The sequence below is a fragment of the Lampetra planeri genome, chromosome 27 (genome assembly GCF_965212315.1).
Source record: "Lampetra planeri chromosome 27, kcLamPlan1.2.h2, whole genome shotgun sequence".
In the NCBI taxonomy this organism is placed as follows: domain Eukaryota; kingdom Metazoa; phylum Chordata; class Hyperoartia; order Petromyzontiformes; family Petromyzontidae; genus Lampetra; species Lampetra planeri.
In genome coordinates, this window is record NC_136133.1 from 1,056,874 (window position 1) to 1,079,257 (window position 22,384).

The 22,384-nt window shown below is 52.6% G+C and overlaps 1 protein-coding gene across 2 annotated transcripts in view; it reads right to left on the minus strand.

Moving 5' to 3' along the window:
* Positions 1-1,137: 1,137 nt before the first annotated feature.
* LOC144727960 (protein kinase C and casein kinase substrate in neurons protein 2-like) overlaps positions 1,138-22,384 on the minus strand; it is a 68,711-nt gene continuing 47,464 nt past the window's right edge. For both annotated transcript variants that reach the window (XM_078607114.1, XM_078607116.1), the window contains exons 2-10: positions 11,441-11,534; positions 10,573-10,729; positions 9,824-10,059; positions 9,098-9,253; positions 7,897-8,072; positions 7,131-7,251; positions 6,033-6,160; positions 5,082-5,269; positions 1,138-4,626 (exon numbers count right to left, since the gene is read on the minus strand). In XM_078607114.1, the coding sequence (XP_078463240.1) occupies positions 4,517-4,626; positions 5,082-5,269; positions 6,033-6,160; positions 7,131-7,251; positions 7,897-8,072; positions 9,098-9,253; positions 9,824-10,059; positions 10,573-10,729; positions 11,441-11,534 (1,366 nt within the window). In that variant the 3' untranslated portion in view covers positions 1,138-4,516. The remainder of the gene's footprint in view (positions 4,627-5,081; positions 5,270-6,032; positions 6,161-7,130; positions 7,252-7,896; positions 8,073-9,097; positions 9,254-9,823; positions 10,060-10,572; positions 10,730-11,440; positions 11,535-22,384) is intronic.

Below are 22,384 nucleotides of genomic sequence, written 5' to 3' on the forward strand. Positions count from 1 at the left end.
GGGGCACGGGGTCAGAACGTTGCAGCAGACACGATGCAAAAACACGATCGCGGTGCAACGTATGGGAAAAGTAAACAAATCACTTAAAAACATGAAAGTTTCATTTCAATCGGTCAGGCCCCACGGAGCGATTAGCTTTTTTTTTGGAAGCGACCTGGCCACAAATGATAGCCCAACTTAGTGGCGTATCGTCATCATCTCCACACCACCACCACGTGGAAACATCCAGCGGCGTCGAGATGCCAAAACCGTGGCTCGCCAATGACAACAAAAAAGTGGACTTGAGTTCCGTCTGAATGGGATGGTATTGCCACGCAAGCACTCGACGTGTACACATGAATTGTCGGATTTATAAAAAAAAAACTTTCACATTTTACAAACCGTGACTTGTAAAATGTTAGCCTTACACAAGTGTTGAGTATTCATGCGCAATGTGAGGAGGGACTGTGCATCGTCTTGTTGCCTTAAGCTTGCTTTTGTTGTAGGCAAATCGGCAGGAATGTACTTATACAATTTGTACTTCTGTACTTTATATTTATTTTCGCGATTTCATTTCCTAGACGTTCTACTCCGTTTTGTGTCGGTTGTTGATGTGGCTCGCTGACCCCGTGACCCGACTGCACATCTGTGGAAGAGCTTCACAGCTCATGAGATTCCCCCAGGAGTAAATTACGAGACTCCGGGTCATGCATGCGATGGCATCAGTAGGAGTTTATCGAAGTTCGCGTGCGTGTGTGTGTGCACCTCCTGTGTAAGCTGTACAATGCGCCGTGGTCGGTTTACGTGGTGAAAAACGACTGCTTAGCAGGCGAACTTAAATAATCTCCGGCTTGGGTCACCGACCTGCGGTATTTACACACATTGCTTGACCATGCTGCTGCATTGGCAGAGCTCATCGGATTTCTCCAGCCTAAATAAAGATTTCGATTGAGAGGACCGCAGAACTTGGGAAATTGTTGGCGGTGGTGGCGGCGCGCGTCACAAGTTGAAATTAACAACGATCAAAGCAAGATTGAACAACGATTGTTACGCAAATTCATCAACTCGCCAAAAAAAGTGTACGGGCAAATGCACGCGTGTTTTCGCGAAGAAAAATGCGGTGCTAAACACGCGCACAATGACAAGGTCGCAGACAGGTTGCATGTATACATATTTATTGTCATAACTATTCATATATTTATTAATTCTCTATCTGTACACAAGAGGACATCCGTTAACGAACGGGGGAAAACATCTTTTAAGCAAAAAAAATGTTAAAATGGGTAAAACGTGGGGGTCTCCCTCTCGACAGCCAAGCTAAACGCGCGGAATTGTTCGATAAATTTAAACCGTAAACACGTGAAAGTGTGCGAGACAAAAAAACTGTCACTTAAACACATTCTCTCCTTTTTATCAAGCAGATTATATGAAAATAAACTTATCTTTACGATTTTTGTTTAAAGCAATATGTTTAGGATTTATTTAAGCATTTCACTGTCTAACGTCAGTATGTAATATGCACTTATTACCAAGAACCAAGGGAAGGCTTAACTTTTAAAACTCCATGCACAAGCCAGTCCACGTGGATAAAACGAGTGGACCATTCCATTGTCACAAAAAGGATGGGCGACGGGATGGGGGTAACGGGTCAAGATGTACAGGTCAGTCCACTGTTGCAGACGAGGAAAAGGGGTGATGATGGAGCGTGTCCTTGGACTGTTCCGTTCACAGAGGGATGTCATCTTAAAAAGTTTGTTGTTGGGAGGTGAAGGGAGGAAAGGGGGATTCTAAGGGACGTGTTTGTTTAAACACACGTTTGTGCCAAAGTGACCCCAAAGAATACCACGGTGGAGGGATTTTACAAAGTAAAAACGGCGACTCAACTGAAAACCAATTGCAATCACGCTTGTGCATTGCTACTTTTGATGTTTGTTTGCTTTGAGAAGAACAAAAAATAATTCAACAAAAGCGAAAATATAGAAAAAAAAAAATACGATTTTTCTTAACCGATAACGTTTCCTAAAAACGACATTTTCTTTTTTGCATTTCAAAAAAAAAATCGCAGAACAAATCCCATTTGGATAAAGCGATCTCAACTCCAGACATCGCGGCCCACGTATCACGTCACAAATCCAGCTGACAAACAAGCGAACTTTCATTTTCTCTTCAAGAAGCAAGTCTCGATCAACAGTTGTGAGAATGAGACTATTGGTGCCCTGATAGGAGGCGATGTGGCCTGGAGCCCGAAGACGAAATCCACCATAGCCGATGGCTTTTGACAGCTTTTCCTAAGGCCCCTCTCGTCAAAGCTGCTATGCTTGCTGCTGCAAGAAGATTCAATGAAGGCAGTTAACAATGATATCCACCCCCTTAAAAATAACTTCGCCGTAGCATTTGCAGTGTATTACTTTAATACTGTCATGTTTGGCCAATTACAATAATTATCAAAGAAAGCCTGGTTAAAACACGTGTTTTGTTTTACAGGATTGGAGTTGTGTTTGGGATGTCTGGCCAATTCGCTTCCATGTTGTTTGCAAGCTTGGGTAAACTAGGGCGTCTGCAGTATGTCCACGCATTCTCGAGGCTAAAAATCACATGCCGCACTGAAGGTGAGATGTCCTTAATTACAGCTCAAGGTAGAAACAGGACAATTGTTACCAAGGTCCTTTTCTTACCGACCTTCCACAACCCAACATCCATGTCGCTGCATTAGCAGCATACATTGCCACTGCACATCGTCAATCTTTTCAATTACACTTTAGAAGGCAGGTTCACTTTCAAATTGGGGAATTGGCCCGCAAAAACACGCTGTGTGCTACTGTTGCAAACGACGGGTCTTAGCCATTGTCTATTACGTGGCGGACAACGCAGCCGTGTTAACTAATGATTGCAGATGCCTGGGTGAAGAGGTGTAGTGGCGTTCACACACCGACTGCTAGAGACAACTCCCGACTGCCTGGAGGCGCCCCCCGTGAGTTACCGCTTAGAGGTCTGCAAAGCGCTCCGCTCGCGTACGATCTGGCTCGCGTTGGGAGGATGTGATTTTCCTCGGGGTTTCTCTCGCGTGAGTCGTCGATGCAACCACAAAAATCTTCCCCATTCACCGGCAAATAAGTCACCACAAAGGCACGCGTTGGAGTCAACTCACGGCACGACTTGCTGTTGCGTAATACTGTATCGACTGCGGCATTTTGGTGGGGTATTTTGCTGGACGAGATTTATTTCGCTTGACGTGCAAAATGCTTCTGAAGTAATTCGAGAACACATTTACCTTGTCAAATAAGAATTTTACATTCCATTAGAAGCATACAACCACCACGCGAACTCCGGTCATCATCCTCACAGCGGCGGCCTTTGGCTGGCCATCGAACAAAGACGGTCGCTGCATCGCGCGGCGCTATCAGATGCGCTCCTGTGGCCATCTGGAACGCTCTTCCTTCCGATATTAGGAAGGTACTGGAGCTACGCACCTTTAAATCATCATCTAGATTGACAAACGAATTTCTTTAGAATTGCTTTGTGTTTAGTTTGTTGTCCTTCCCCCGCACCTTCGATTAGCACGGTTGGCTACGGTACGGTGCGAAAAAAGTTCAACATACAGGAGGTCAAACTTGACTATGCCGGCAGGATTTTATGGTTATGATCGAGCAGCTCACAGACATAACGTCAGGAGCGGGACACACGTTAGCACGCGTGTCGATTGCAAAAAAAGCGTTGACGCTGGGTGCGACTGTGACCTGGAAGTCAGTTTAGGCAAGACCACAAGGTTACTGTTTGAATCAAGCATCCCTTTGGATTGTGGGATTATCGTGTGTGCAAATTGACACTATGACTTCACTTTAAGAGCGAAGACTCTCGTTTAGATTGGTTTTTGCAGTAACGTGACGTCAATATTAATACTTGGACAACCGCTACGGAGTGACAAAAAAAAAAGAATTGCAGCATTCATAGCAGCTTTTTACTTATCTATTTAACATGAACAAAATGATGTAACTAATGCTGGCTCGCCAGATAGGCTGCTTGCAGTAATCTGTATAAATACAAAAGCAAAAAAACAATAACTGAAGTCACCAAGGCAACAGAACAAGCCAATCAGTGTGGCAGGTTGGGTGTCATGGTAAAGAAATTATTTTTTTGTACGATTTTTATTTTTTTTGCTCAGGCAAAGAAGTGTGGAGGTGGGAACCCCACATGATCTTTGCGAATCGAGAAGTAGCACAGATTGCCACCGCCGGTCACCGTGCCGCGCGGCGGTGAACATGAAACGTGGGGTGAGCTCCAACGCGGCCAATCGGAGAGCAGGAAGTAAGGCAGGCTCAGTGAGGGCTGGAGCAACTTTTGATCAGCTCCTTGTGCAGACGGGATTCATGTCACGTGGATATTCAGGATAAAGAGTCCTCGGTTGGAGAGTGGGGGGGGTCGGGGGAGGGGGTCAGGTGGGGTGGAGAGGTCAAGATGGGAGAGGGTAAACATTTGGGTTGGTGCTTAAATGACCACGGCGGGGAAGGGGGGTGGTTGGATGGACGGACGTGTGATCCTAGATGGGCTCCACGTAGTTGGCGGGGTACAGCCCCACCTTCCCGCTCTCCAGACGGCCCTTGCACCACCCCTGCTCGTCTTCATCCTCCAGCTTGATGAACTCTTGACCTGCGGAGAGTTCACCAGTGAACAGGGCGACCGTGAAGACTGCTGCCTCCATCTCACCGCCGCCGTTCAACACCCGGTGAGGAAGGCGAGTGTGCACTGCCTGGTGAGGAAGGTGAGGTGAGTGTGTGCTGGTGGTGAGGAGGGGGAGGTGAGTGTGCTCTCACTGGTGAGGAAGGTGAGGTGAGTGTGCGCTGGCCGGTGAGGAAGGTGATGTGAGTGTGCTCTCACTGGTGAGGAAGGTGAGGTGAGTGTGTGCTGGTGGTGAGGAAGGTGAGGTGAGTGTGCGCCAGAGGTCGCAAACGGGTTTTGATTCCTTACCCGTACCCGGCCACACCAGGGTCGCAAACGGCTACCCGTACCCGGCCGGGTATCGGGTAGGGTACGGGTATCGGGTACCCGATTGCGACCTCTGGTGTGCGCTGGTGGTGAGGAGGGGGAGGTGAGTGTGTTCTCACCGGTGAGGAAGGTGAGCTCGTCCTGCTCCTGCCCGTCGTAGTCGTACAGCGCCCGCACACGCACGCCGGTGGCGGCCGGCGCGCCGTCCTCCTCGAAGGGGTTGCTGTGGCCGTTGGTGCCGCCCCCGAACGGGTTGGAGGCCTCCTCGTCCGACCACTCGCCCGCAAAGTTCTGGTTCTGTTCAAAGCTGCGGCGGCGGGAAAAAAAAAAAGTGAATTATTTTCTACTCTTGGCACGACAAAACTAAACTATTTTATTTTACCAGGTAAGGCCCGCTGAGCTGTACAGCTCTCTTTAAGAAGCCACCTGGCCATCACAAATGATAGCTCTACAAAGTGGCTTATCATGTGGACATTTATAGCAGGAGCCAAATACTGTGAACGCGTGATGTTGATTCTAAATGTGGAGGGAAAACCGCAGGACCCGGAGAAAAATCCACGCGACCACAAATATCTATCGCTGCCCCGCATAACGGCCGCCATTCACCACTCGGTGGCGGTGAAGTCCGTGCCAGGCCTGCCAAAGACAAAGATGCCCCGTGTAGCCTTCACAGGCTGTTGGGGCAAGTGCTGTTAGCGAGCACCTATGAAGGCCGGCACGACACAAGAGGGGGTTGGTGGCTAACACCACGCCCGGCCGCCTTTGTCTCCTCAGTGGCGATGTTTACACACCGCACCAGGTACTCATTTGAGGCTGTGTCGACCTAGGGGAGGCCCAGGACCGGTTCTGATAATCGTCTCCAGTGTTGGCCATGAGTGGGAATCGAACTCGGTTCACCGGGTTCGGAGCGCAGTGTAGCGCTAACCGCTACGCCACCGCTCCCCACCAGGCCTGGCGCGCACACACACACACACGCTCGCGCGCGCACACACATACACACGCACGCGCACACACACACACATACACGCTCGCGCGCACCATCAAGCGGACACGGACGGAGGGACACGCACCTCTCTGTGTTGGCCCTCGCGGTTGTGTAGTCGCCAGCCTGCGTCATGTTGGTGAGCGTGACGCCGTCGGGGGCCTTGCGAGACTTCTCGCGCTTGCTGATGGTGCGGTTGGTGTCCGGCGAATACTCCTGCACACGCGCACGGCGCGCAAAGACACCCCCACACGGCCTTCAACAGAATGCTGGGGTGAGTGCTGTTAGCGAGCACCTATTAAGGGTGAGGCAGGGCACGCCCGCCCGTCACCAGGTACTTGACTTAAGGCCGAGTCGACCTATGTTGGCCGGGTTCGTAGTGCAATGCGCTAACCACTGCGCCACCACTCCCCATACGTCTGTGTATATGTACGCACCCGCACACAACACGATGCCTCCTCTGCTCCCATCCTGTTTACAGCCCTGCGCCATTCGTGCAAATTCCACATTTCTATGACAGGGGCGAGTCTTCCACAGAACAACCAGCCCGGAGGGATGAGGGGCCAAGTCAACACCCGACCGGGAATTAAACTCACCACATCCTGGGCAAGTTAACGTAGCGTTCGGAATTAACCCTTTCCCATTCCCATGACATACACACGTGTACGTCAACGGAACGGAACCGGAAGAAAAACTGAAGTTGAATAATTGTATCCGCAGCGAGGCTCCCACAAGGCCATGCGGGAGGCCGTGCGGCACCGTTTGGCGCCGGCTATCGTAGGGTGGCGGTCGTGTCGCTGCGGTTCGCCGCGGTGAGTAACGATGTCTTTAAAAACAGCGGCGCTACGACGCCTCTCCAAGTTAAATAAACGCGGAGCCACTCGCGTGTTCAGAGATTCAGCGGTGAACGAGGCCCCCCCCCCCCCCTGCAACTTGGAGACGTCTCGCAAGAGCAAAGGGTTAATATATAATTCATAATAAGTTTAAGACGTAGGCTTTCGCTATCCGGCTTCAAATTGTTTGTTGCCTTTGCGATTTCGTAAAATTCCAGAACTGAAAAGCGGCCAGATTTTGACCCGATCCCAATTCACCTCCCTTCTTGCTGGCCACGCACCCAGCTGCTCTCAAAGCTGCCCCCCTGCTCACGCTGCCACCCGACCCCCCCCCTTGCCCTGGCTACCCGCACCTCGAAGGCCGGCCAGTTCATGGGCATCCCAGCGCCCATCGTGTTACGGAACCACTTGAGGTCCTCTTCCTTGTCGATGCTGGAGATGTCCTGCTGCAGCTCCCGATAGATGGCAGCAAATCTGCGCGACGGCACGGGGGAGGGGGAGGAGACAGGGGCAGGGCGAGCGCTCGGTAAGTGCGGCTCCCTGGACGAGCATCCGCTTCTTCTCCCGTTGAGGTGTTGCGCGCTTCTGCATCGGCAGCTCCTGCGGCCGTTTGGAACGCTCTTCCTGTCTGATGTTAGGTAGCCACTGAGAACTATAGCGCTTTTAAATAATCCAGATTGAAAACTCATATCTTGAGAACTGCGGCTTGTGTTTTGTTTGTTGTCTTTCTCCCCCATACCTCAGATTAGAATGGTTGGTGCAAATAGTGCAAAATAAATTCAACATACATACATACTCCCTGGGTTCAGAGTGCCCGTCTATATGTCTCACCGTCTTCGTGGGTGTCTTCGCAACTGTGCACGTCTTAGTCTCTGCGGACTTATCCCCAGCACGTCTCAATATTTACGCCTCCACAGTTTCCCGAGCCTCACTCCATTATTCCCCCATCGGTTACCGACAGAGCAAAACCAAGTTGCGTGACGGCATCCAATTCGTACGTTGGGGCTGGAGCGACATACGGCGCTGAAGAACTTCAACGTGCACACACACGTATGTCTCGAGAACGCCAGCCGTACGCGATGTCAATTTTCCTAGCTCGTCCGGAAACGGGTTTCTCACTTGTCGTTGTTGGACAGGTCGAGGTGAACCTTGACGCTTGAGAGCACGTCCTTGAAGAAGGTGAGGCGCTTTCCCTCGGCCTCCTGGCACTGGTCAAACACCAGCTCCATGTCCTCCATGTACTTGGGGTTGGCCAAATTCAGATCCTCCAGAACCTTCTGGTAGCGGTCCTTGCTCTGCAGGGGAACAAGGTGGAAGGGAAGAGTCGTGCGTGCGTTCGTTGCGAGCGTGTTTGCGCGCACACGCACAGGTGCTCGATAACAGCACTTGCCCCAGCAGTCTGTTGAAGATATACGGGGGATCTTTGTCTTTGTGTGTGAGGAGACGATGGTTAGCGTGCTCCGCTACAAACCTGCCGACCCGAGTTCGACTGCCCGCTCACGGCGAACACCAGTGACGATTATCTGAACCGGTCCTGGGAGATTAAACCCACAATATGAGAATAGGTTTTCATACTCTTTGGTTCTTTCGGTAAAGTCACGTAGGTTTTAAAATAATAGATCACGACGTTTCGACCGCAACACAAGCAATCGTCATCAGGTGAGACAACCACAGCAAGAAAACGCCAAAAGGTGCCCCAAGGCGTCCTCTGGTCTAACACCGTTTTGAGACTAGGCTCAAAAGAAAGCTGTCTCTGGTGTGGACCAATCAGTTTCAAAGACGGTATGTTTTTTGTTTGCATTCTGACCACAAGTATTGTGGTTATAGCAGACATGATTCCTTGTAAAAGGTTTCAGTTTGGTGTTTTAACATCTTAACACCTATAGTGATAGGTTTTTACCCTTTCAACTGGTACAAAAAACTGACACCTTTATACAAGGCATCATGTTTGCAATAACCACAACACAAGCAGTCAAAATGCAAACAAAAAGAAACAACTCTGATAATGATAATGATATGCACTGTCCTTGAAGTTGATTGGTCCACACCCGAGACAGTTTTTTTAGAGCCTAGTCTCACATGGTGTTGGACCAGATGACGCCAAAAGGCGTTCAACTCAAAAACAGCGCCCTATCAGAGTATTGAGAGCTCGGGGTAAGCATTTACACTATGAGACATCTCCTTCACCAGTGGCAAAAATACCTGCCCAGAGAGAAGCCCATTGAGAGCAGTCAAATACTCGAATCCCTTGTTGCCCCTGTGCACGCTCACCCGTGACGACGACACGACTCTCTACCCAGAGCACACCACCCCGACCCACCTTCTGCACTTCAGCTTTGCAGCGTTCCACTTTCTCCGCCAGCTTGCGCTGCACATCGGGTGGCTGTGCCGGGTCAGTCTTGGACTGGTTGTCGCGGCTCTCTGCCATCTTCTCCTCCTTGCAGGCCGCTTGGTACAGCTTCTTGTTGGCGTCCACCTGCCCCGGGCACGGCGCGACACGTTCGAGGAGCCGAACGTACGACGTAGCACGACTCTCACGCCGTGCGTAGCCAACCGTGCTAATCGGAGGCGCGGGGGCAACGACAAGAAACTAACACGCAACAAAAAAGCGGTCCTAAAGAAATGAGTGTGTCAATCTAGATGATTGTTTAAAAGTGCATAGCTCCAGCCGGCTTCTGAATATTGGAAAGAGGAGCACGTTCCAGACGGTCACACAAGCGGAGGCCGTCTCTCTCCGGCCCCGTGCGAGGTGTCATTGCAAACATAACGCATGACAGAGAAATAATATTTTTCTTATTTTTTTCTCTCTAGGATATCCTCACCGAGCCACAAGACGATCGAGCGAGATTTCTACCTCGGGTTATTCGGCCAATTCCCACTCTTCAGGATTTTTTTTTGTGGAATAGTAAGAATTGTAAGAGTTAAATCTAAAAAATCTAAATCGCACAGTCTAAGGAATACGAGACCACAGCACGGCGGCGGCCAGCGCCGTCGTGACCCCGTGCAGCCAGCTAAGCCAGCTGAGCCCCCCCCCCCCCGCACGCACCTCCTTGAGTTTCTTGGCCCACGGCTTCTGCGCCTTGCGGAAGTTGTCCTCGGCCTCCTTGGTCTCCTTGAAGCCGCCGATCATCTGCTTGTGGAAGGCGTCCTTCTGCCAGCCCTTGATCGTCTCGATGTCCTTGCTCATGAGCTGCGTGCGCATGTCCACGTGCAGCGTGCTCACGTTGTCCGCCTCGTTCATCAGCCCCTTCCACGCGGTCGCCACCGTGCCGTACTGCGGGCCTGCGGGGACGGGGGGGGCACGCGGGACACGTCAGCCGCGTCGTCGACAACGGCGCCGTCGCCGCGAGCACCGGCAACGTCACCACGAGATCCGGCAGGTCCAGGCGGGGGACTTGTTGCAGGTCACATAATCCGCTGGGCTAAAAAAAACCCTGATATCGTTAAAAAAACAAGGAACTGTGCGAATTTTAAGAGTTTTTAGCCAAGCGAGTCCTTAAATTCGGGGATTTTACGAGTCGCGCCGTCATGGGCCACAATTACGAACCTGTACGGTACGTGCCGTGCTCGTCCGCACGTCGCAAGTAATATTAAAATATCCGCGAACGAGACGGCGCGAGGATATGTTGGAGGTTTGCCGCGGTGCGGTGCGCGCCAGTCGGTAGCGGTTGGTTACCCCGGAGAAAAGGGGCGAGAAACCGCAGCCTTCCCAAATATTTGTCGTCGTTGTAAATATCGGCAACCAATGAGCATCGCCGTCTCGCCGGGGGGAGACGCCCGCCCGCCCGCGCCCACCTTTCTCGATGAGCTGCCGCCACTTCTTGGTCCACTCGGTGAGCTGCGTGGCGTAGGCCTTCTCGATGCGCGCGCGCTCGTGCAGGCAGGCCATGAGGTCGTTGCACAGGCGGTAGCCATCGTCGATCCTCTTCACCGTGCGCTTGTAGTTGCCCACCTGCGTGCGGGGGGCGCGGGCACACAAGCGGGGGGTGGGGGGGGGCGTCACGCGAGACCCAAACCCGCGATTCCGCACGCTCTGCCATCTGCGCTTCTGCGGCCGTCTGGAGCGCTCTTAGGAGGCCACTGGAACTACAAACTCTGAAGAAGTGGAGAGCTTACAAACTCCAAACGGAGAGGCACCCGAGTAGGGAATCGAACGCGGGAACTTTTCTGTCGCGAGCCGCGAGCGTTACCGCTGCGCCGCCCCGCCGACCACTGTAGGCGTCAACTGCCCACAACGACGGCGGTCGACGCTGTTCCACACAAATCTGCTGCGGTCCCACGAAGGTTGAGAACTCGCGATCTCGACACACGTTCGTTTATTCGCTGGATTTCTTACACACCGCACGTAGACAACCGAGTTCATCGGAGGTGCGGAGGGGGAGGACAACAACCTCAGGGCGGCTGCGTGGTGGTCTACACTCCCTCCCATACGGAGATCCCCCGAGCTCCGTGTCACACAATCCACACGGTGGCTTGGAGTGGATGTTTTCTGCATTCCTACTGCGGTCCAGAACGGACGAGACACCTTGCATGTGGTGGGTCTTGCATGCGAGTGTCACATTGCCACTGCGGTGCAGAACTGACGAGACACCTCGAGCAGTGGCGTGGGAGGGACCGCGCCTGCCTCAGGGGCGTCTCCCGGAGGAGAGGGGGGGACACTCACCTCCCAGAAGCTGTCGCTGCCGGCCTCGCCGATGGGCTCATCGTACAGCGACATCTTGCTCGTGTCAACGCCTGCTCCCCAGCACACCAGGCCACTGCACACGACCACCACAACAACAATAGCCACAACAAGTTACACTCGACCGCCCTTCCATCAAACCGCCCACCCTCCCACAAAGTCCACCACTCGGCAGGCCAACTTCTCCAAAACCAAGCGTCGTGTTCGTGTCGAGGCCTGCTCGCCAGGCCAAAGATCCCCCGTGTAGCCCTAACAGGCTGTTAAGGCTACACTTAATAGGTGCTGTTCGCGAACAGCACTTATTAAGGCCAGCACGGCACACGAGGGGGCGGGTGGCCAGCACCACGGCCGGCCGCCTTTGTGATCCCAGTGGCGATGTTTACACAACGCTGCACCAGGTACTCATTTGAGGCTGAATCAACCGATGGGAGGCCCAGGATCGGTTCAGATAATCGTCACCGGTGTTGACCGTGAAGCAGGAATGCAACTCGGGTCGCCGCGTTCGTCGCGCAGCGTGGCGCTAACCGCTACACCACCGCTCCCCCACCACCTGGCAGGCCAACGCCTCCAAAAGCCGGAACACGCCGGAACACCGATGTGTTGCTGCAATGAGCACGCGCGCAGCCCGAGCATCGCCAGCACAGCCTCGGCCTGCACACCCAATGCGTGGCGGCGAGGGCGCGGCTCCATCGCCCGGCGCCGTCTCGTGGGGACCGCTACGCCCCGGGGGGGGGGGGGGGGTTTGCAGCTCGTGATGACGACGACGACGTTGTACGTGTGTGTGCATGTTGAACTTCTTTCGCAATGTGCGTAGCCGACTGTGCTAACCGTAGGTGCAGGATGAGGATCTCTCAAGCGGATGATGGCACGCAGCATTTCGAAACTTCACGAGGTCAGTTCGTCACGACTACGGCTGCTATTTTCATTTAACAAGGTAAGGGCCACGGAGCTGTGCTGCCCTTTGTCAGAAGCGACCTGGTTATCACAAATGATAGCTCAACGAAGTGGCTCATCATCACGTGGACATTTATAGCAGCCAAATACTCCACGCGACCACATTACGAACACACAAACTCCAAATATACAACAGGTGTCAGGGTCGGGATCGAACCCACCACCTCCTGTATACCAGGCGAGGGAGTTAACATCTCACAGCCACCATGGCGCCCCGCCTAGACCACGGCCCCTCCTGCATCGAGCCCGAATGCCGTAGTTTCCTTACCCAAACTCTACACGCATCAAAAATAAAATAAAAAAACACCACGTGGCTTGCATGAGCGCGCATTCATAAAACGCGTCGAACAATGGGTAAGAGTGCACCTGGCCGAGTGATCTCCCCAGCTAATACGCACGCACACGCAACATTTCACGAATGAGATACTTAATCCCAAAGTGACGACCCCCGATTCAAAAGGCAGCGGTAGAATTACGTACGTACGCACGCACGAATGTTGGACTTTTCTCACGCCGCACGTAGCCAGCCGGAGGATGCGGTAAAGCGACGCTCTCTCGTGCCAATGGTCACCGAGCAGCGGTGGCCACCGAAGCGGGCGCCGCGGCGGCCCATTCTGGTGGATCTCGACGGGCAGTCCGCGATCCGCCACCAGAAAACCAAACGAGTATCAATTTACCCGGATGAATGTAACCCTGTGATATCGATGTGGACGAACCGTAAGAGCATCATATAAGTTGGTTGTTCTGTTTTTTGCAAGAACGAATTCTCAGTTTGGGATTTTTTTTATTTGCCGTCAGCCGGCACGCAACGACAAAATCTTCCGCGGGCCCACGTGCATCGGCCACCGCTGGTGTACCGCTTTGTACCGCGCAGACTTAAGCGTGAAGCGAGCGCTGTTGGCTACGTGCTGTGCGGAAGAAGTTCAACGTGCGTACATGCATACAAGGTAGTGGCACCCAGCATGCATTACAAGAAAGATTTGATTTTATCTTCTCATATTTACAAATAAAGTCTTGCAGAGAAATCTCTCGACGCAGCCCAGGTCCCTCGCAGGCTGCAGGCCTAGTAAGGTGGCGAAAGTTTTTTTGCACAAGCTGCAAGATGGAGTTTAATAACTGTATGTATTATTATTGTCTGTGAATAGCTCCCGACTAGATCAGGGGTGCCACAGTTAACTACCTCGCCTGGTATTCAGGAGTAGGTAGGTTTGATCCTGATCCCTGACATCTAGATATTTCGGAGTTTGCATGTTCTCCCCGTGGTTTCGTGGATTTTTCTCCGGGTCTTCTGATTTTTCCCTCCACGTTCAGAATCAACGTGCGTTGGGAGTATTTCGCTGCTACAAATTTCCACTTGCAATAGCCAGGTCACTTCTGAAACACAGCTACATAACAGGTGATGGCGAGTTCAAACAACGATAACAAAATAAATGCTTCCAGTAGTAAAACTACATAAAACTCAGGAAAAGAGATTTTGTTTTCCACGACCCCCCCCCCGCCCCGGAACGCCGCAGAACGCTTTCAACAACAACGCAAACCCTTCCCTTTCGACGTTTTGAGTAACCGAACATCGGAGCAAACCAAACGGCCACTCCTCCCTCCCCCCCGCTGTGGCAATCTGGGCCACTTGGCTCACTGGAAAGTGCGAGTCGTGAGCGAGTGACTAATTCCGCACGAGAGTATGATTTATTACAAACATCTTGAGCTTTTCATACAAATTCATCGCGTGTGCGCTCGCGTGTACGCGCAGACCATTTTTGTAATTAAAAACGGATCAGAATCACAGCCATGCACCATTAAAATAATAAAGTAGCTTCACCGGCGTGAGCGCTGGAAGGTTTCCCTTCTCAATGGCTGCGCTCAGAATACCCCACATTGTGTAACGTCTCTACAAAGAATGTTGTTCACACTTCTACTTCTGCCGTGTGGCTGCTGATGTAGACGCCGCAATCTCACATTCAGGTGGTCAGGCCCAGACTGCCGCGTCAGGAGCAGCAGCCGTGTGGCATCGCTGCGACGACTCCTTCGTATCCCTCGTGGATCGGGGCATTGCGTCATTACACTACTGCAGAGTTCTACATGTTACATTTGTGCAGCCTCAGGATATCCGCATCTACTGCCATGGTGTGTGCAGTGGATGCGGTTTGGGGTGGACCACGAGCAGCCTCGTGGAAGATCAAACCCAGGGATATTCTGCGTTGGGTCTCTCACCGAATGCACTACATTCTTCACCGCAGTCAAGAATAAAATCCACCGTTCTGCGTCAGCGATGTGTTGCGTTGGCCAAAAAAAACACTTCACCCACCACCCCGCAAGAAACGGTAGACGGAAAGCGTTGATGACGTTCACGATTCAGCGTCACGAAACGTTACGATTAAAAAACAAACAAGCAACTGAGCATGCGGAAACACATAAACAAGTGATTGGAAAAGGATAAAGTTTTAAAAGTAAAAGTGTGCCACACGGCCACCCTTCAAAACGATACTTGGCATGCTGTGGTCAACTACCCCCCTCCTCCACCACTTCAGAAATCAAAATCCCGGGAGACATTACCTCGGTGGGCAGCTATAACTGCACCCGAGCTGTCACATTTACACGAACCGGCTATGCGGCACGTGTGTGTGTACGTGCGTGTGTGCGTGCGTGTGTGTGTGCGTGTGTGTGTGCGTGCGCGGTTAATGCAGGCGGTGCATCGGCCCGTCATCTCAGTCAAGTCAACCCATGGCACCTGGGTCTGTCCCGTGACCTCCTGCCGGCGGGCGTTCCGACACTTCATGTGGCCTTAAAGTACACTTAGCCTGGCACAAGCGCCGTGGTGACGTCACCGCCACTTCGCAGCGAATGGCGGTTGTTGTTGGTTAGTGCAGGGGTTAGCTAACCCGGATACCGGAGTTCAATTCCCATTGATGGCCGATAACAAATGAGTACCTGGTGCGGTGTGTAAACATCGCCACGGGGAGTGGTGCTGGCCACCCACCCCCTCGCGTGCCACAGTGCCGGCCTTCATAGGCGCTGCACGCTCGCAGCACTTGCCCCAACGGTCTATGAAAGGCTTCACCGGGGGTCCCTTTGCGCCGGCCACAATGGGCCCCCCGGGAGCATGCACGAGCACGGCATTCTCCCTCGGGCACGGCCCTCGTCGCGGCATGCAACGCTGCCAACGGCCGATAACATTTCGAGATCCGAATTAATTTGTCCCGCAGCAAAAAGGAGCCTTCAAGAAATGTGGTCGCAACTGGGGAAATGGGCAACAGCGGCGAAGCTCCCCCGAAGAAACAAACAAATAAACAAAACGCACAAACCACGCAGACAGAGCGCGCCACACATTCACGAAAACTCCGCGCGCTTGCACGCGTCACCACACTCGCGCATCAATCCGATTCATTTTAATGTTTATAATTGCGCGATTAGTAATGCGGGTTGACGTCAACCCCCCCAACAAGCCGAGCGATTCAATTTTTTTCGGAGAGGTTTTCAAAAGGATGCGAGAGGGCAGGGTGGCCGCTTTGCCTCCACATGGCATGACACCCCCCCCACTCCCACCACCACCCACCACTGCTCCCACCACTGCTGCCACCACCGCCACCACCACCACCCACCACCACCACCCACCACTGCTGCCACCACCACCCGCTCCCACTCCCACCAACACCACTACCCTCCACTCCCACCACCGCTGCCACCACCACCCCGCTCCCACCAACACCACCACCCTCCACTCCCACCACCGCCAACGCCACCACCACCCCTGCTCACCGGTGAAACGTGGTACGGCCAGGTATCTAATTGGCAAGCACAGCAGGTTAGGAGGACCTCCAGGGGGGGAATGTGGGCAATGAAGTCAAATATGTTTTAATTAAACAATAAACAATAAGTGCAAAAAAACACAAGAGCAAAAAAATGAAGACAAAGATCACCCATATAACATTAATGGACTTTTGGGACAAGTGCGACCTACGCGAGGCCCAGGACCGGTTCAGACAATCGTCACTGGTGTTGGCCGTGAGCGGGAATCAAACTCGGGTCGCCGGGTTCGTAGTCCCGCGTAGCGCTAACCATTAGAAACGCACACACACACAGTCCCCATGTTGGAGCGATAAGAAACTATCCTGAATGATAAATTAACTCAACACTTGGCTATCTAAGGAGTGGAGGTGCTACATAAAACGACGAACCTGTGTAAGGAACGTGCAAGAGCTGAAACACCTAATGAGGGATAAGCAAAAGGCCAGAATTTAGAAAGGCTTTAAAAAAAACTGGCAAATTTTTTACATCAACAGAGACAAACATCTTCTTGCCTGTGTAACGCGTACGCTTTCGCGACCAATATCATCCGTAATACAGAGTTTTTTTGGGGTTAGAACGCGTAAATATATAAATGTGGTGGCGGGTTTAACGACACACATTTACGCGATCTAACCCAAAAAAAAACCTGTATTATGGATCTTCTTGCCTGTTGTGTATTGCCGTGTCGTATTGCCCACGAGGGCAGGAAAGATCTCCAGAGTGGAAACTCTGCCTCAGTCGCCAGTGTCCCCACTGGGCCCCCTGGGAGTTAATCAGTCACGGGTGCCCATGATAGAGTGTGGTCCAAACAACAACAGTTTGCACAGAGGAGTTGTGTGGTTTTGTGGAAGCGGGGGGGGCGGCAAGCAGGCCTAGAAGCCTTGGGGGAGGGGCGCACGTGCTGCCCTAGAGAACTCGGAATTAAAATCGACGAAGTTTAAATCGTCACACGGGAAACCTTAAGAAGGTGTAGTGGATTCCCTCCGGCCAGGAGTCTGGCTTTCTGACACGATCGTCTAATTCAGCGATCTTCACTCAGTTTCACGTGGAGTGGCACTTGAGCCGATAAGACATCATCATCGCGAGGGCTGCCGCCACACATTTGAAACCAATGTTGGGTTTGACAGCAGCACGACGATGATGATGATGATGGGGTGGTGTTGTCACTCTGTGTGTCTTGTAGGACAGGCCGCACTAAAGGCCACCAGGGGCCAGAGTACACATACCATACACAAATGTAAACTCAACTCTCCCATCCTGCTGTGGTTGTTTTACACCTGATGACGGTTGCTTGTGTTGCGATCGAAACGTCGTGATCTATTATTTTTCTGCCTACGTGACTTTACCGAAAGAACCAAAGTGTATGAATCCAAATATATTACGGGGCAGCATCCAGTGGGATCCCACATGGTGGCGAGATGTTAACCACCTCACCTGGTATGCAGGAGGTCGTGGGTTCGATCTCGACCCTGATGTGTGCTGTATATTTGGAGTTCGTGTCTCTCTCTCCGTGGTCGCGTGGATTTTTTTCCAGGTCCTCCGCTTTTTCCCTCCACATTTCAAATGAACATCATGCGTTCAGAGTATTTGGTTGCTATAAATGTCCACATGATGATAAGCCCCTTCGTTAAGTTATCATGTGGCCAGCTCTCTTATGGAAAAAGAGATACTTTTTAGCTCAGTGGGCCTTACCTGGTAAAAACATAACTTAGACTATGTCCTCTTTTCGTGGGAAGTATCATCTTAACGAGGGAGGGAACGAGTACACGCAGGGACAAATCACCGCACAGCCGCGGTGGGTTACACAACACTCCGCGTGAGCCCACAGCAGTCGGCAAAGCCCACAGCACTGCACATCCTGCACGGCCGACGACGACTGGGGGAGTACCGGTGACCTCCGACTCACGACGGCGACTTGCGGTCCTCGTCCAGGAACCAATGAGGTCGTTGGGTGCGGGCGGAGGGGGGGGCCTGGACACAACAACGACGAGCGCCGTTGCGGAGATCGCAAGTGAGAGAACGGATGTAAGGCAGCAGACAAAATGAGGCTCCCTCCGACACGCCTCTCCCTACGCCTCTCCCTCCTCCGCGAACAAATAATAACGCGCTCCACCCAGCTCGCACGGCCGAGGAGCCAGTGAGAAAGCCACTGCAGGTGGGTGGTGAGTGACCACACCCGCCATCATCATCGCCACCACAACAGCCCATTCCTGTGCGGTCTCTAAACCAGATCTCCAAGTTACTCGATTGCGGGTTTGCATCATCATCACCACCACCACCACCAACCTCTCCTTCTTCACCAAAGCAGCAAAACAAGAGAAACCAGCAGCGCCGGTACTGCTCCTTGTTTGGTGAGAGCAGCTATCGGCAAGATAAACAGAGTCCTGTGAGAGAGCACAAAAACAAACACGTGGCGGCTCCTTCCATTGTACTACCCCCCTACCTCTGCAGGGTCAGACTCGGCGTGATGTCATCCCCCCCTCCACCCACCAGGCAATCCACGATTTGTGTTCCTCCAAAGCTGTGGTAAATACTGTGCGCGTAAACAAACAAAAAATGTATACACGGGGACTCTTCTACTTACGAACATTCGACTTACGGACTTTCAGAGATACGAACAAAGCTGTCCCGTATGTCACGTAGATGCCGCAGGAAGAGCCAGTGGCATCTACATTTACAGGAGATTATACAACTTTTAAAGCCATTCCCCGTGTTTAGTGTACATGCCGTACCAGGTGTTTGGCATCGACAGAAGTAAAGTTGGACTTACGAACAAGTCGACTTACGAACAGACCTGGAACCTAACTCGTTTGTAAGTAGAGGGGTCCCTGTATACATGTAACGAGCGACATTACGGGCAGAAATAAATACTGTGGCCTTAGAAAATAAGCACGCATATTACAGGCAATAATGTATATATTATACAAAATGCAAACACCACGTGGTTTTTCTGAAGAGGGGCAATTGTTCAAAATGTAGTCGATGAGACACTTTGTTATCCGGTGTTATTGCGCGGCTCTCTGGGCTTGACCACCTGAATGTGAGAGTGTCGTTGTTTGCTCTCTGCATCCACAGCAGCAGCCAGACGACGTCGACGTGGAGGAGGAAGAGACGATTGAATAACGCGCGTGTTGGCTTTGGTGTGATTTGTACGCGCCAAATGCCAATGCAGCTGCAGCAGCATGGTCAAGCGATGTGTGTAAATACCGCAGGTCAGTGACCCAAGCCGGAGATTATTTAAGTTCGCCTGCTAAGCAGTCGTTTTTCACCACGTAAACCGACCACGGCGCATTGTACAGCTTACACAGGAGGTGCACACACACAAACACACAACCGCACACGCACACGCACACACCCACGCACACACCCACGCACGCACACACACACACACACGCACGCACACACACGCACGCACGCACACACACACACACGCACGCACGCACACGCACGCACGCACTTCGATAAACTCCTGCCGATGCCATCGCATGCATGACTCGACGTGCACCTATCGGAATCTCGTTATGTATCCTGGAAAAATCCGACGAGCCATGAAGCTCTTTTTCAAAGACGTCCAGGAGGGGGCACGGGGTCAGAAAGTTGTCGCGGGGCTGCTTGTAGCGGCAGTGCAGTGATTAGCCCCGCAGCTCTACGAGCCCAGCGACCCGAGTTCCATTCCCGCTCAGGGCCAACACCAGTGACGATTATCTGAACTGGTCCGTGGCCTCCCCTAGATCAAGTCATCCTCAAATGAGTACCTGGTGCGGTGGCGTAATGATTAGCATAGCGGAGCATTCATGCCTCAACTGACTCATAGATAATTGTCATTGATATACGTACGGCCTTTGGATGCAAGTTTGGAATTTGTGACGATTAATAATCTCAGGGATAAGCCTCGCGTGCTATTAGAGGGCGCGGCGATTCGCCTCCCCTTACAATGCAACAATTTGTCACGATGCCAGGGGTCACGATTGGACTTTTTCTTTATTTAGGTTGTCGTGAATGTGCACCGCACCTACGATTAGCACGGTTGGCTACGTACGGTGCAAAAGAAGTTCACCATACATACGGCACGGTTGGCTACGTACGGTACGAAAGAAGTTCAACATGCGTATGTACATGTAAGCAGGTGCCTCAAAAGTGAGGCCAGAGGTCACACGAAACCCATTACACACAGCGGGTACAAATGGCCAAACAGCGGTTTGTTGCACACTCAACCCGGGCGCACGCATCGGGAACTTAAGAAGGGATATTAATCCACAGTGACCCAAGAAGCATCGTTACACTCCCACCACCACCACCACACGGTCACGTGGTGCGTGCACACGTGGTGCGTGCACACGTGGCGTCCGACCCCTGTGCGGACTAATGAGCGGCGGTGACCTCATAGGCAACTGCGGCTCACGTACACGCGAGCGAGCGGAGCGTTGGCATCGGGAACAAGTTGATGCAAGCCGGGACAAAGACACCCAAGCCGGGAGTGGGGGGGGGAAGAATAACTGGTTCATGGAGATTCTATAACAGGTTGCTGTTTATAAATATTTATAAATAAAATAACATTTGGTAACGGACGTGCCTCTGCCGTCAACACTTCAAATATACAGCAGCAGGCATCGGGGTCGGGATCGAACCCACGACCTCTGACATACCAGGCGAGGCTGATAACATCTCTCCACCGTGGGGGCCCCAATTAAAACTCACTGACAATGTTCGATCCGAGCCGACAACGCGGGCACTTTGACACATCGCCACACCCTGCTGGGAGTTTAATGTCACTCAAATAAAAATCCAAATCCTCTGAACGCGCGCTTCTTCTAATCGTGGCCACGCCAACAGCAACACACGCGGCAACTGCGCGTGGGAGGGGCGGAAAGCCGAAACAATTGCATAGAGCCTGGAAACGACAACACAGGGGCCGAGTGAATCTCTTGCAACGGGTTTTGACTCGGCGTGTTGGGCGGAAAAACGCCTCGACTGCGAAACAAGTTTTTTTTCTTATTCTACAAAGGTGGGGCCCCCACTGGGCTTCGTAGCTCTTGTTCAGAAGCGACGTGGCCACAAACAATAGCTTCACAGAAGTGGCTCACATCATCACGCGGATATGTCTAGTGAAAGGAATAAAAATCCACGCGATTGCGGGCAGAGAGAGAGAGACACGCAAGCTTCAAATGTCCAGCAGGCGTCAGGGTCGGGATCGAACCCGCGACCTCCTGCGTACGAGGCGATGTAGTTAACATGGCGCCATCCCTGCAGCACTCTGGGATTGGCAGCGTGGTGGAGCACTGCCCTCGGATCGCCAGCCCCGATATTACGCGAGTTGCCACGATTCGCGGTCTTTAAGCAACAGTTTGCCTTGTTTCCAACCACCGTGACACGCGTGCAGAATCTACGAGGGCTTCGCCACAACCGCTGTGAGGGATCCGCCTTTAGCGACGGTGTCGATGTGGGTAGTTTATCGTCCTTCCCCGACGCACCTTCGACCAACGTGCCGACGAGGAGCATCGCTCGCACTTTTGGGGGCCGTGCAAATCCGCGTTGGGGCAGCGTTGGGGTGGCGTTGGGATGGCGTTGGGGTGACCTTGGCGCAACGTTGGGGTGGGTGTCAGGGTGGCATTGGGGTGGCCTTGGGGCAGTGTTGGGGAAGCGTCGGGGCGTGGTTGGGGCAGAGTTTGGGCAGAGTTTGGGCGTGGTTGGGGACTTGGGTTACCGTTGGGGAGTGGTTGGGGCAGCATTGGGGTGTGGTTGGGGCGGTGTTGGAGCCCCGTTATTTATCGGAGAGTGTCGGTGGAGGGCGCCCCCCCCCGCTTTGCTTTTTTTCCCAAGTGGGGCGGACGCCAAGATCGCACTCATAGTTCAGCGTGGCAGTCAGACACGCGCAGCATTCCTTCCCTAGTACGCACATAACACGCGCGCTCACACACACACGCAGATTCTATTACACACTCACGCATGGATACCGACTAGGATACTTATAGACAGTCTCTCTCTCTCACGCACACACCCATAGATAAAAAGAAAAGCCCACTCTTGCCCCCCCCCCCGCTGGCTTGGAGGACTTTTCTCTTCGTTATCCTCTGACAACTCTTGATGTTGCTTTCATGCGAATGCTCGTCTCTTTGGCTGCGGGAGATCGTTGCCTCCCAGCTGTTTCGCGAAGCGCCCGGCACGCGAGGAGATGCTGGAGCAACG